We start from the raw sequence: 14,540 nt of genomic DNA, 5'->3' as shown, positions 1-14,540 counted from the left end.
GTTTTCAAAATGGGGTCACTTGTGGGGGTCTCTACTGTCCTTACCTTCCGAGCCCTGCTGTGCGCCCAAACAGTGGTTTTCCCCTACATGTGGGGTATAAACGTACTCAGGAGAAATTGCTAAATAAATGGTATGGTGCAATTTTTCCTGTTACCCTTGTGAAAATGCAAAATTAGGGGCTGAAAACATTTTTGGGGGGAAAAATGTGAAAATTTTATTTTTACAACTCAATGTTATAAACTTCTGTGAAGCACCTGGGGGTTCAGGGTACTCACCACACACCAAGATAAGTTCCCTGAGGGGTCTAGTTTCCAAAATGGGGTCACTTGTGGGGTGTTTCCACTGTTTAGGCACATCAAGGGCTCTCCAAACGCAAACATGGCGTTCGCTAATTATTCAAGCAAATTTTACATTCAAAAAGTCAAATGGTGCTCCTTCCCTTCCGAGCCCTGCCGTGCGCCCAAACATTGGTTTTCTTCAACATATGGGGCATCTACTTGCTCAGGAGAAATTGCACAACAAATTTTGGGGTCTATTTTTTCCTGTTACCCTTGCGAAAATAAAAAAAATGGGTTTAAAATAACATTTTTGTGAAAAATAGTTAAATGTTCATTGTTTTCTCACACATTCAAAAAATTCCTGTGAAGCACCTGAAGGGTTAATGAACTTCTTGAATGTCGTTTTGAGCACCTTGAGGGGTGCAGTTTTTAGAATGGTATCACTTTTGGGTATTTTCTGTTGTAAAGGCCTCTCAAAGTGACTTCAAATGTGATGTGGTCCCTAAAAAAAATGGTTTTGTAAAGTTTGTTGGAAAAATGAGAAATCGCTGGTCAACTTTTAACCCTTATAACTTCCTAACAAAAAAAAAATTTAGTTCCAAAATTGTGCTGATGTAAAGTAGACATGTGGGAAATGTTATTTATTTACTATGCTGTGTGACATATCTCTCTGATTTAAGGGCATAAAAATTAAAATTTTGAAAATTGTGAAATTTTCTACATTTTCAGATTTTTTCACAAATAAACACAAGTGATATCGAAAAAATTTTACCACTATCATGAAGTACAATATGTCACAAAAAAACAATCTCAGAATCAGTGGGATCCGCTGAAGCGTTCCAGAGTTATTACCCCATAAAGTGACAGTGGTCAGAATTGTAAAAATTGGCCTGGTCATTAATGTGCAAACAGCCTTTGGAGGTAAAGGGTTTAATAGTAATAGCCAGTGTATGGTATCATTTTAAACATTGCCAGCAGGACAGTGCCAGTAAGCAATTCATTCCAGATTGTTGCCATTAAGAGTGGCAGAACATATTGCTCCTATAACCAGCGCCAGCTGATTATAAATTTAAATAATTTTAAATAAAGCAAATAAAACGTTACCAGTTACTAAGATTTTTTTTTTAAAAGTCTAGAAGAAGCATGGAATAATAAAATTTGAAGTCAGACCCCCCAATGAAATCTTTATAGCCCATCGTTAGCATGGCCCATCAATGTCTTACTCCCAGACAACCCCTTTATATTCTTTTACCAATTGTCTCAATTTGTCCTAAAGTTCTTCAACATTCTTAAGAAAAGTTATACATCCATTGAGAACAATGGCATAACTGGCAGAGTGTCAGATATTAATGCTGCTATTGGGTCCAGCAACCAAAGGGGCCACCTTTAGTCCCACATGCTCATGGGCAAACCAATTGCAGCCTCTAAAATCGGTAGGAAAATTCTGTGCAAAAACAGCACAGAAGCGATTAATGGTGATCATAGCGGAGTGGGATCGCCTGGCTTCTTGTTACACCCTTGAAAAATAATGGCCATTCAACTTATTTAAAAAAACATTTATTACAGATAATATATAAAGATTAAGTCAGTCACTCTGATATGATGGGTTATCAAATGCTGTAATGTTTGGAATCTCCACTCCTTCGTCTTCCGGCTTAACAGGTTCATCTGTTCTTGGTGTGTATCTCTCAGTCACTTGTATATGTGAAATTTCCATCTCCTTGTCTTCATTCTTCACCCTTTCATCCTTCATATGTTGGTACCTCTCATTACGATTTTTAGGTAATGCAGGACCCCAGCTTGCTGTTGGTCTACAACAACTTGCAATCCGCTGTAAGAGGGAGACAAGAAACTTGTTTGGTTATTATCTAGATCTCCTCTAAAATATCTTCTCATTACACTTCTTAGGTCACGTGCACATGACCTCTTTTTTTCCAGTGGCAGAGCCACCAAGTTTTTATAGGCAAAGTTGTTTCAAATTTTGCTGGTGGTCATGGACGGACATACCACATTGGTGCAGCCTGTGCTGTTGCACAGGGGCCCAAGAGGTAAGGGGGCCCATTTTGACCTCCAAAACAGGAGGAATTGTGCATTATGATGAATTATTGGACTGCAAAGGGTCCATATCTTGTTCTTGCACAGGGGCCCTCTTCTAATGCTATGTTCATACTTAGCGACGGTCTTGAGGTGCTTTTTCAGACAGGATCCAGGCAGAATCCTCCTGGAAAAGATCTTGAGTGTACATACCCTAAGTAATTGAGCACACAAAATCCTCCTCAAAAATAGCTTCAAAACCAATTCAAACTAATTTTTCATTCTTATGGGAAATACATTTTGCTGTTCAAATTAGAATTTTCTTTTACATTTTTGCTTTTCCTATAGAGGTTTTGAAAAATGCCTAGTGGAAAAAAGAAGCACACAAATGCTTCAGGAAAAACCTCTTTGAAAACACTTCAAAACAACTTCCGAAAATGCTCCAGGAAGTGGAAAACTGGTCCAAAAACTTCCCAAAGAAGGAGCGTTATCTGAAATGGTTTACTCAAATTTTACAAAAGTGCATATTGTTTTAGAATGCAAATTTCTTTTGTGATTCACTCTACATGAATTCAGCAAAATAAATATGTAAAAAAAAAATTCACTTCACCGCTCGCCTCTCTGGCCACGCGGCTCGCTCTCCCCATGCGGTCCTCAAGACCTCTTCTTACTGTGCACTGAATTTTCACACTCAGCTTGGACTCCTGTTGCGACTAGGCACGGAATGTCCCAGGCCTTTTCGCGGCCAGAAGTCCCAGCTTACAGTGCACAACTAAGTTTCATTGCGCCGCAGTGACAAGAGGCTCCAAGATCCGTATGGGGAAGAGTGAGCAGAGGGGTTGAGTTAGGACCGTATAGGGTAGAGTGAGTAGCGGAGGTGAGTATTAGTTATTTATTTCATTTTCTAGATCTTAAATGTATTATGTTCTGGGGTCTCTCTAGACCATACATAGCAAACTCTGGCCCGTGGGCCTAATCTGGCCCACAGAGTGGTTTTATTTGGCCCGCGACACAAGAACAAAAACCCCTATGTGGGGCTATTATTCTGTATGGAGGACTATGTGGGGCTCATTATTCTGTATGGAGGACTATGTGGGGCCCATTATTCTGTATGGAGGACTATGTGGGGCCCATTATTCTGTATGGGGGACTATGTGGGGCCCATTATTCTGTATGGGGGACTATGTGGGGCCATTATACTGTATGGAGGACTATGTGGGGCCCATTATTCTGTATGGAGGACTATGTGGGGCCCATTATTCTGTATGGAAGACTATGTGGGGCCATTATACTGTATGGAGGTCTATGTGGGGCCCATTATTCTGAATGGAGGACTATGTGGGGCCATTATTCTATATGGAAGACTATGTGGGGCCCATTATACTGTATGGAGGACTATGTGGGGCCCATTATTCTATAAGGAGGACTATGTGGGGCCCATTATACTGTATGGAGGACTATGTGGGGCACATTATTCTGTATAGAGGATAGTGTGGGGCCCATTATTCTGTATGGAGGATGGTGTGGGGCCCATTATACTATATACTGGTTGGCTCGCGAATTTGTCGAAGTTTTTCATTTTGGCCTCCTGTGTGTTTGAGTTTGATATCCCTACTCTAGACCAAGGAATATAATACAAATCGAGTTTCCCTCTAAAATCTGCGCTATTTGGTGAATTTGAATTTCATCAGATCGTCTCAGCTCTATCAATTACTCTTGTACTTGGAAGTCAATTTTAGGGTGTTAGAAACCATATTACCCAAGTTAAAAAAAATGCAAAGAAGGTGACTAAAAAATCAATGCAAATTTGACTCAAGTGAGGTTTAAATCATATATCCAGTACTTCAAGCTATCAGAACTAACCATTCCGTAATGTATTTTAAGTGTTTCTCTTCATTAGCATTTTGCCAGCATTGTATGTGCTAGAACTTTCTTTCCCTCACCAGCTTGCTTTTCTCCTGCCATTGTTTCTAGGTATATGGGCCTTTTTAATTAAGTGCTAATTATTATGGTCTTTACAAAGGGGAAGTGCTCACAGGACTCTCTGGAGCGTTTATTTTGGCCCCTCTGCATTTTTACCCTGTGAGCTACGAATCATGCCTTGTTATTAAAAAAACATAAAAATTAGCACTAAATAATGCCCATCTCTCTGGATCAAGATGGCAGGTTTAACAAAAAAAAGAATACTCAGGAGAGTAGTGGGTTATAAAATATGAGTAAAAAATTGTCACTTTTGACCTGGCGAAAGGTCTTTTTTAAAGTGAACCTGTCAGGCCCCCCACGGCCTCCAACCCAGCAGCATTCGTACATGTATTACTAAATTCCCTGCCTAACCATCCCTTTATAGTGTCAGTCACTTAAATCCATGTTTAAAAAAAGCATTTATAACCTCTGTTTTTCTTATGCTAATTAGGCCTTTGACTAGTCAATTTCTTCAGAGTAGTTGCGTCCTTTTGACTAGTCAATTTCTCCAGAGTAGTTGGGTCTTTTTGCATGTGTACGTGAGCCTTCTTCAGCCCTTCTAGGTCATATATGAATGCTGCTGAGTTGGAGAGCATGGAGGAGCTGACAGGTTCCCTTTAAGAGTTATATGGGTTCAATAATTAATAAATTATTGAGAAAGTTTGGGATGGAGATTCTGGAGATTGGGGAACACATCAACTCAGAGAAATTAGTAGAATTGTTGCTTTCAGGGGAAGTTACTTGAATAATTTGATGTTATAACCTAAAATTAATAAAAAAAACACCCATAAAAAAAAATCATCATCTGTCTAAATACCTCAATGATATACTAACCTGGAAAAGATTTCCTTCAGCTTGAATGACTTTGACACATGCTACAATTGGAATCCATATAAGGCAGAAAACCACCATGAGGAATCCCAGGATTACTCCCCATTTAGGATAAGCAACACCATTATATTCAGGGTTTTGGAAAGTTACCAATGACCAAATTAAAATTGCCTGGAAAAGGAGGAAAATATGTCTGTAAGAAACTTCTGTAACAAATCGGCTGCATATGAGCATTTCATAATGGTAGTACTCATTTAGAACTGAATTCAAAACGCAAAACATTAAACTGAGATTACATAATAAAATAGAAAGGTTTCACACGTTATTTTTTTCCTCATAACTGAAAAATGGTTTGTTTTTGGACATAAGATGATAATTTTTAGGCCATCATAAAAGATTCAATCAACGACAAAAGAGCAAATTCTTGTTGATGGAGCTGATCTCGGAACCTTCCAATTAGACAATGGTTGGGAACCTTAGCTCGAACCTATGCTCTTAATATAATAATCCCACTTTGTGAAAGGCCATAAAAAGCTCTTTCAGTTTTTCACATATGGGTTCTGTCTGTGTGTTTCATGAATAGAACTTGCACCTTTTATAGTTTATGGGGCTGTCCATGTGCCCTTGCAGTTTTATAGTCAACACAAAATCACAGAGACTTGTCCAATATTGATCCGACCAAATTCATCAGTGCAAGTGTGTCACACTGGCCTGGATGCCACAAGTATAATAAAGCTGTGTCTGAGAGCAAGGGGGAGGTTCTCTAGTCAGGGGAACATTAGCATGCAATACCTCCTGTCTCAGGCCAGTAGGGGGAGCAGGCTGCCCCTATAAAAGCTGGAACTGGGGGCAGGGTTAGAGAGAACTGGACGACCTGTCTCAGCACTGAGAAGTGTCCAGAGCAGAGAAGGACAGCTGTATTGCACCCTAAGAGGAAGTGTGGCAGTAGGAGAGCCACAAGCCAGAGACAAGAGGCGAAGTGAGCCTGTCTTGGCAGACAAAGAACTCAATTTACCAGACTTTGGTGTCTGAGGTTGGGAGGATTCCACATCCTACAGCAGATAATCAGTCCGCAGGGGACTGTATATTCCTTGGCCTAAGAAGCCTGGAGGCTCTGCCACAACAGAAGGGACCAGCAAAGCCGTACCAGGCTGGGAGCAGAAAGGAACCCACATTGCAGGCCATACAGGCGAGAATACACGGAAAGCTCGGAAACGTGGGCTGTTACCCTATAAGGAGGAGATAGCCAGAAGGAGCGCAGAGAGCACGGTAGGCCTACACCCTCACCCTGACCAGGACCAATTTACCATTTGCTCTCAGACATCCAGGTCCCCTCCTAGCCGGGACTGTTTGTGGGTCAGTTCATCTGTTTTAGTAAAGACCCTGGACTGCAACCTGTTGTCTGTGTGCTCCTTGCTCCTCCAGCACTATCAGCACTGGGACTCTCACCACTATCACTCCCACCATCCACTACACTGCCCTGGGGCTGCACTCTTCCCGTGGGGAGTCACACCACCTCAGCTGCATACACCATCAGCCCCAGCGGTCTGCCCTGGAGCGGCGGTTCCTAATGACCGCAAATCCACGGGTGGCGTAGTCGGACGTTATCAACAGCACATAGCAGACTACCACTGGCCTGACCACCCTGAGCTACGGAACCGGGTTGCCACTACTACCCCCTTCATTCCCCTATTGCCCGGATCCGAGTGCCCCACGGCCCAGGGGGCGAGTCACAAGTCTATGGATCTGTGAAAAAAATTGGACAGAACTAGGATGCCTTTTTTTCACAGACTGATTGATAGGAGAAGCTTAAGAAGCCTCCATCTTTGATTTTTTTAATATGAGAAGAACTGATGAAACAATTATGGTAATAACTGAAAAGCTCTGATAAAACTCTGATCGAAAACACTGATAAAACGGGCAGTTTTTGGGTAACAGAAAAATCACTGACATTGGAATAAGACCTAACACTTACTGCTAAGAGCACAGGTGACACAAAATACCAGCAGACCCTCCACCACAGCCAGAAGATCCAGTGCTTTTTTCCAAGCATCATCTCTGCATCCAAAATAATTTTATTGCCACCTGTTGAATTGCAAAATGCATTAGACTTTAATATGTAAATGGCAGAGAAGATAAAATGAGGATTATCATACAACGGATAAATTAAGCATCATCCAATGTATTTTTTAAGTATTAAAGGGGTTATTCAGGACAATCCTTTTTTTTTTTACTATGGACTAAGAACTAACAGTTGCTAACTACCTGCATGTTGTGCCCGGCGCCGATCTCGGTCAGCACAGAGTGGTCACAGACCGCTCCTGCCGGCGATTCAGTGGCTTCTGCTGTCGTCACATCGACAGAGCACCGGCTTCTATTCTGCTTTGCTTTGCTAACAGGGCGTGACTGCCGAAACAGGCTGATTGACAGCCGGCTCCCCACTGCCTAACTGTGGGGAGCCAGTTGTTATCTATTAGCATGACGTTGGCAGTCACACACCATCAACAGAGCAGCCAGGAAGAGGACGAGCTGCTCTGTTCACATTGAGAAGCTGAATCACTGGCAGGAGCAGTCGGTGACCGCTCTATGCCAATGCCAGGTAGAACTGGCAGGTAGTTAGCAACTGTTTCTAGCTACGTTGCGTTCACTCTAGTTGTGTTATAGGGGTTGTCCATTTCCCCTAACGTCCATGACATTAATAATCTCTATACTGATTTGTACTTACCATAAATCCATATTAGCGCCACCAATTCCAGTACTGCAACAAACAAAATTGTCCAGCCTCCACAAAAGGAATCAGTTAGAATAACCCAGAAAATTCCAGCCTGGAAGTGGAAGAAGAACAATGACTCAAATAAAAACTAGACAAATGTGTGATAATGAAGACACGTATGTAACTTTTTAGTAACAGATGACATCTTAAAACATAGATCCCATAAATGCCCACTATCTTGAGAACAAGCCCTCAACTTCCATTGCCAGGAATGAGCGATTTATCTACTTTTATTTGTATAAATGTTTTAAACATTTAGAAAATTTGGGGATTTCCCATACGAGTGAGTGGAGGGATGCACATCTATTAGACCTTTAATGCCCATGCACTTAGTAATAATAAGAATTGTTTAAATAACTTATTCTCCCATAGGAAAAAATGAGAGTCAGAAGACGATCGTGGTTACCTGTTTACACGCAGAAGATGTCACATTTCGCAGTCATACTGGATCACAACATAGTATTAGGCCTCATTCAGATGTCTGATTTTCATGTACAATTGCTATCCATGTTTTTCACGGATAGCATTTGTGCCTGTGATAGTCTAAGGAGCCATTCACATGTCCGTGATTTTTCACTGACCGAGAGATTAGCAGAGAATCGCGGAAACATCTTCGAATTTGATCCGAGGGTCGGATCAAACCGGCAATGCAAGTCAATGGGTCTTGACTTGCATTGCCGGTGCAAATTGCATTGACTTGCATTGCCGGTGCAAATTGGATAAAAATCAATTTTCACGGACTGTTGGAAAGGAAAATGTGGAGAAACTTTTTTTTTTACTTCGACACATAAGAAAAAAACCTATGACACTCGGACCACACTCTGATCAAACTCTGATAAGACTAATCAAAATCAGTCCGCTTTTCTCATACGTGAGAAAAATGGACATCTGAATGAGGCTTTATGCTAATATTAGCAGCCATAACATGCACTACCATTCATTGCAAAGTGTTCTAATCTCCATGAATAAAATTGCTGGCATTGGGAGACTTCGACACCTATACAGGAATGAGGTATTGTTAGGAATTGTGGTTCTGTGCTCCCATCTGTGAATGGATCAGGTCCGGTGCTACACTACTCCAGTCCCAGGCACCGCCATTGTCCTGATCCAGGAGGTGGAGCTACCACGCGTGCAGGGACACTGTCCCAATCTTATGGAGCATCACGTTCTGGTGTTGTAGGATGTGTGAGGATGCAGGATGCCGTGTCTCTCACTGATTTCTCTGCCTGGGGAACATGGGATGCTGTGTTCCCTGATTGCCAAGCAGCGCAGGACGCTGCTGTGTCTGGTACTAGACAGTGGTGGGATTGTGTCCATTCTGCTGTGCTCGCTAGCAGGGAATGGTTGTCTGGGGATGATTGGGAGGTATTCAACACCTGATCATTAGGCGGCTATTTAACCCTGTTCCCTGCTCAGTCCTTTGCTGTTTATTGCAATTGCAGTTCCTATGTGCTGTGGTGGTGAGTGGTGCTAGCATTAGGTTTGCTATCTTTTCAGGGGTTTTCTCATTTTCACTTCTGGTTACACTTCCTGGGGTTCTTGCAGAGATACTCATCTGGTCCTTGACAAGGCACCGACCGCATCACCAAACACCATCTGTCCGGCAACAGTGGGCCTGGGAAGGGCTCTGAAAGTCCCCCTTCCATTTACTGGGAGCTGGGTGAAGAGTATTTCTGGCCCTCAAGTGCTCACCTATCTGGGCAGCTTGTGCCAAGTGCATCTGTGGCTGCTCCTTTGCTGGTTTGGTACCAGTCTTGCTGGTTTTCTCTGGTTAGCGCATAACAAGTATTTCCTTTTTATTGATTTGCAATTCATTTTTAAAGGTTGTCCACATTTGAGGATTTTTTTAAACTAAAGCCATTTATTTGAGGCTAAAAATCATTTTTTACAATTGGCTTTAATTAAAAAGTTTGCACCGTTTGGCTTTTGCAGGCTCTTAGTTTCCCACCCCTTCATGACCTTGTGATTTTCCGCTTTTTGCACTTCAGCACTGCTATGTATCGCAGAAATCACGATCTCTTCAGGAGGATCGTAATGACAGGCACAGGGACCATCAGAAGACCCCCGACAACCCCCGAGCATGTGACAGGGGCTCCGATGAGTGGGATACATAACGAGCTTCCAGCCGGGGCGTGATAAATCCCACTGTCAGTGATTGACAGCAAGATTAAACTGGTTAACAGCCATGGGCAGAGTACTTCTCCACCCGCGGCTGTTAAAGGCACATGATGGCTGATTAAATAAGTCATCATATGTGGGGAAAAATGCGGGGAAATATATGTCAAAGGTCGTGAAGGGGTTAGTAAAACCTGCTTGCATTATACTTCTTTACTATTGCTGATCACGTTTCATCAGGATGGACTTCCGTGCACCTATTTCCATGGTCAGTGAGCTGGCTTTTTTCCCCTTGCTTTCAGCTTTTTCTATTGACAGGAAAAACACTGCATAAAATATGCACATTTTTACAGCTGTGATGATGCATTTTTATGTGAGTTTTTGATATATTTCTGCTTGAGTTTTTTTTCCATTCATTTCAATAGATGAAAAAAGCTGCAAAAATGCTAAAAGAATTCACATGCTTCAAATTTGAAAAAAAAAATCAAAAAGAAAAACGCTTTAATGGTTCAAATCTGCAAGGAAAAGATAAGTAATTTTCATAAATTTTTGCTGTTAGTGGAAAATGCTGCATTTTTCCAAGACAAAAACGCACGGAAAAAAGGGGCAAAAATGCAATGTGTGATCAAGTCCTTAGATGGGTTTTCCTATCTTAGAAAGTTATCATACGTCAATAGGACATGCTATCACTTTTTCAACAGTGAGGAGTCCAGCTTTACTAAACCAGCATTGTGGTCCCTTTATTCTCAGCGATGGAGGATCAGAAAGTTATAGTTTAAGAATGTTGAACTGCAAACATTCATACACACTTCTTACAAAATTGTAATGTTTTGTCTAGCGACAATGCTTTGTATTGTGTTGCTTATGCCACTGCACCCACAGAATCCAGGCACCCCTTGGCATGTAGAATAGGATTTGGTAAAACGTTGTTTCAACAGTTCCACCACCATTACTGTTTTAGATGATGACACCAAGAATGGAGTTCCTCAATATCCTCCTACTGAACAAGGAGGTGGGCATCAGAGAGGGCATTATTGGTGCAATTAATCCACCTTGACGTTGCAGCATTGGGTTTGAGGTCCATAAACTCTAGTGTTTTTTGGTGCTTGTAGTACGCATGTGGGTGCTAAGGGCATGGGAGACCAAGCAGAAGATTGGGCCTAAGCAGGCACCCAGGAGCATGCACCCAGGAGCACACTAGTAGCCTGCTGGAGTGTGAGTGGGGAGTGATTGAAGCTTGAGGAAAAGTGGTGTCCATCTGGGTTTAGAGAGAGAAAAAGAAAAGCCTTGCAAGAGGGAAACAGGTCCAGAAGAAAAAAAACCCTCAAATATGTCACTGGGGAATAGAGAATGAACTACAGAAACTGGTGAGTCTGAGAATACTTACAGTCAAAACTAAATTCACCCTCTTTGAATTTTATTAGATAAAAGTATCGACTACCCTGTGTGAAGAAGAAATATTCTTCTTGTTTTGCAATTAAAAGTGTCTACAATGGGGCGAGACGGTCACTTCTAGGACTCTCACAGATTCCTAGTATAAAAGGGCTGCAGAGATCGATGCTAGCAGTAGTTCTGCGTTGTGTTTTATACTCGGAAGTTCTTAGTCACTATTCCAGAATTTTTTAAAAAATTTACAATTCGGTAATTTCTGGCAAATGCTGAACTAAAGGAGCATTTGGTGCAGACTGGATGTCACAGTAGAGCTAAATTTAAGACTTAAAGTTACAAACAGTCCTGAATTTGCTGCTATTACCTTAAATTTCGGAAACAGCTACTGCAAATTTGGGCAAGTCGCTGTCTGAAAAGGGATGTGGTTTATGTAAACACATTCCAAAAGTGGTTGTTCCCTGTGCAGTCCTGAAGCGGGGCAGTGATGTTATGTATGAAGATGAACTGTCATGTCCCATGATTTAGGAATGATACACATAGTATTGTATTATCATTGTGTTGTTATATTGTGCTGTGTCATTGCTATGCAATAAGGTTTGCTCTCTTAGAAGTTTGTCCTTCCTCTCTCTCTGTCTCTCTCTGATATAGCTCTGAAGTCATTAACCCCTCCCTTCTACCTCATTCTTTATCATCCATCTTAGAAGCTCATGTATTTGCAGCCCTGTTTCTGAAAAGTATTTTTTACCCGCTGTATGTGTGCATATCTACAAGAATTCAGCTGGAAAATAGAACTTCTTCTGGAATTTTCATACGTGCCTCCTACAGTCGAGTTCAAGCTATCTTATGATATATCCACGTGTGAGTACTGGTTTTATAAAAGGCAGACTAGAAACGGTGTCTCAGCACTAGTGATGAGCGAGCATGCTCGTTTAACCCTTTAAATGAGCACACTCGGGTACTCGCCAAGTAGTTTTGACGTGCTTGGCATTTCAGTAACAGCCGCCGCGGCTGCATGTGTCACATCTGTTAGACAGCTGTGACACATGCAGGGATAGCCTGTTTCGAGCCAGTTTGACAGGCTATCCCTGCATGTGTCACAGCTGTCTAACAGATGGGACACATGCAGCCGCGGCGGTTGATACTGAAATGCCGAGCATGCCGAAACTACTCGGCGAGTACCCGAGCGTGCTCGTTTAAAGGGTTAAGCGAGCACGCTCGTTCATCACTTCTCAGCGCCCTACACTTGCAGCTTAGTTATGGAGTCAGAATAGTAAAAAGACTTTTGCTGTAAAGTCAGTCTACAGCTTCTATAAAGCTACAGAACAGTAATCAGAGTCATCCAGTGTCTGTAAGCATAATAGTACAGCCCTTCCTCCAGCTTCCAGGACAGCAGCTCACATCACAACGTCATTCTGCCTGTGAAGTACAATGACTGAGGGAAAGACTACATGGTCTCTACCAGATCCACTGTCAGATGAAGAATGTGTAGAGTTTAATCCACAGTCCAGTGAGAAGACTAAACGCTCTACAAAGCTCACATGGAAAACTAGAGAGAACTTTGAAATCATTAAATATGAACTTTCTTGTGATATAGCTGACTTTTAGCATCTCCCAGGCTGCTTCTCTCGAACTACCACTAAAGGGAGCCCTAGGACAACTGTGCCCAGTTTATTAAATCTATTCCAGAAAGGCGAACAAATACATTACAATTCTGCAAAGGCTTAATACATCTGATTTTCTTGAAGAGCTGCAGGGTTTCCAACAACTTAACTTTGAGAGAGAATGCATAGTGCATGACATTAAGGCCAAGACAGAGGCAAGATTGCACGAGTACCCGAAACGTCATTTTACATTGCTGGGTCTGCCAGGCAGTCAAAATGATCATCTAGGTCATACTCTTCAAAATCTTCAACGCTCAACAAACAGCTTATAAGAACACTTGCAGAAGCTGAAGCTACTAAGTTACAAGCCGCTTTAACAAAGGAAAACTGAGATGGATGTGGAAGCAGCATGCAAGGAGGCAGAAATGGATGCTTTGGAAGCAAGTTCAGCAGCCAAAGCAGAAAGCGAGACGGCAGAAATGGAAACAAATGCAGCACGTGAGAAGGCAGAAATGAAGGCGAGCGCAACACACAAGAAGGGAGAAATGGAGGCGAGCACACCGCGCAAGAAGGCAGAAATAAAAGTCAGTGCAGCACGCAAAAGGGCAGGAATAGAGGCCTTAGCCAGCCATGGCAAGATTAAAGGTCTTGGAACAAGCTTTCAATGAAAATCAAAGAGACAGCATCAGTTTAAGTGATTTTGATACTGAAGACCCTCTTAAGCACACAAGAAACTATGCACTAAGCCAAAACAGCACACCCCTGACGCCAACAATCATTCTTGCACACACATTCCTCTAAGGCTATGCTCACACATCATGTTTTTTTTGGCGTCACAAATCTGCAGCAAAACCTGATCTCTGGCAGGAAAGAAGCGGCGTCAAAAACGCAGGTTTTGCTGTGTTTTTTTATGCATTTTTGGTGTGTTTTTAGGTGTTTTTTTGCAGAATTTTGTCTCTTGTTCATGCTTTGTGTGTTTTAAGCATGTACATAAAGTTCAGTGAAAAAAAAAATCTCAAATCTCATTCTGGTTTTGGCATAAAAGTGGGGGGAGGTGAATTTTTCAGGAATAGTTTAACTCAATGCACTGCCTTTTGTGTATGACACTATTTACTTTCACACTATGGGGTCTATCATTCAGTTGCACAGGCATAGGCACCTAACTGGGCCACAGCTATTGTTCAATTTCACAGGTAGCTAAGCCAATGTTTAAAATTTACACATCACTAATTTAATTAAACACCACTTATACAAACTACCATCTCAGTGACCAAGACAAGATGGTAAAATCACAAAAATAAATGAGTTTCACATACTGTTGTACTTGCTTATTTTCACTAAAAATGCAGAAAAACGTGATAACTATGTTCACACATCATATTTTTTTTAGCTTTTTTCACTATATGGGTGAAAAAATGGTGAAAAAACGCTGAAAGAAGTGACATACTCTATTTTCCAAAAAAGGCTGCAAGGCACAAAATACGCAAAAAAAAACATGATGAGTGAACAGAAAATTCTGGTTTCTCATAGACTTTGCTGATACTGCAAAAGACAGCT

The 14,540-nt window shown here is 41.7% G+C and overlaps 1 protein-coding gene across 1 annotated transcript in view; it reads right to left on the bottom strand.

Moving 5' to 3' along the window:
* Positions 1 to 1,749: 1,749 nt before the first annotated feature.
* The window catches only part of LOC141154847 (sodium- and chloride-dependent neutral and basic amino acid transporter B(0+)-like), a 52,977-nt gene continuing 40,186 nt past the window's right edge, over positions 1,750 to 14,540 (bottom strand). The window contains exons 11-14 of the mRNA XM_073641344.1: positions 7,831 to 7,930; positions 7,081 to 7,190; positions 5,109 to 5,276; positions 1,750 to 2,109 (exon numbers count right to left, since the gene is read on the bottom strand). Coding sequence (XP_073497445.1) covers positions 1,864 to 2,109; positions 5,109 to 5,276; positions 7,081 to 7,190; positions 7,831 to 7,930 — 624 coding nt within the window. The 3' untranslated portion in view covers positions 1,750 to 1,863. The remainder of the gene's footprint in view (positions 2,110 to 5,108; positions 5,277 to 7,080; positions 7,191 to 7,830; positions 7,931 to 14,540) is intronic.

Source organism: Phyllobates terribilis, unplaced genomic scaffold, assembly GCF_046119375.1.
Source record: "Phyllobates terribilis strain yellow unplaced genomic scaffold, ASM4611937v1 Scaffold_7__3_contigs__length_470593459, whole genome shotgun sequence".
Classification (NCBI taxonomy): Eukaryota; Metazoa; Chordata; class Amphibia; order Anura; family Dendrobatidae; genus Phyllobates; species Phyllobates terribilis.
Note: the sequence above shows the minus strand (reverse complement) of the source record. Positions and strands in the feature narration are given on the sequence as shown.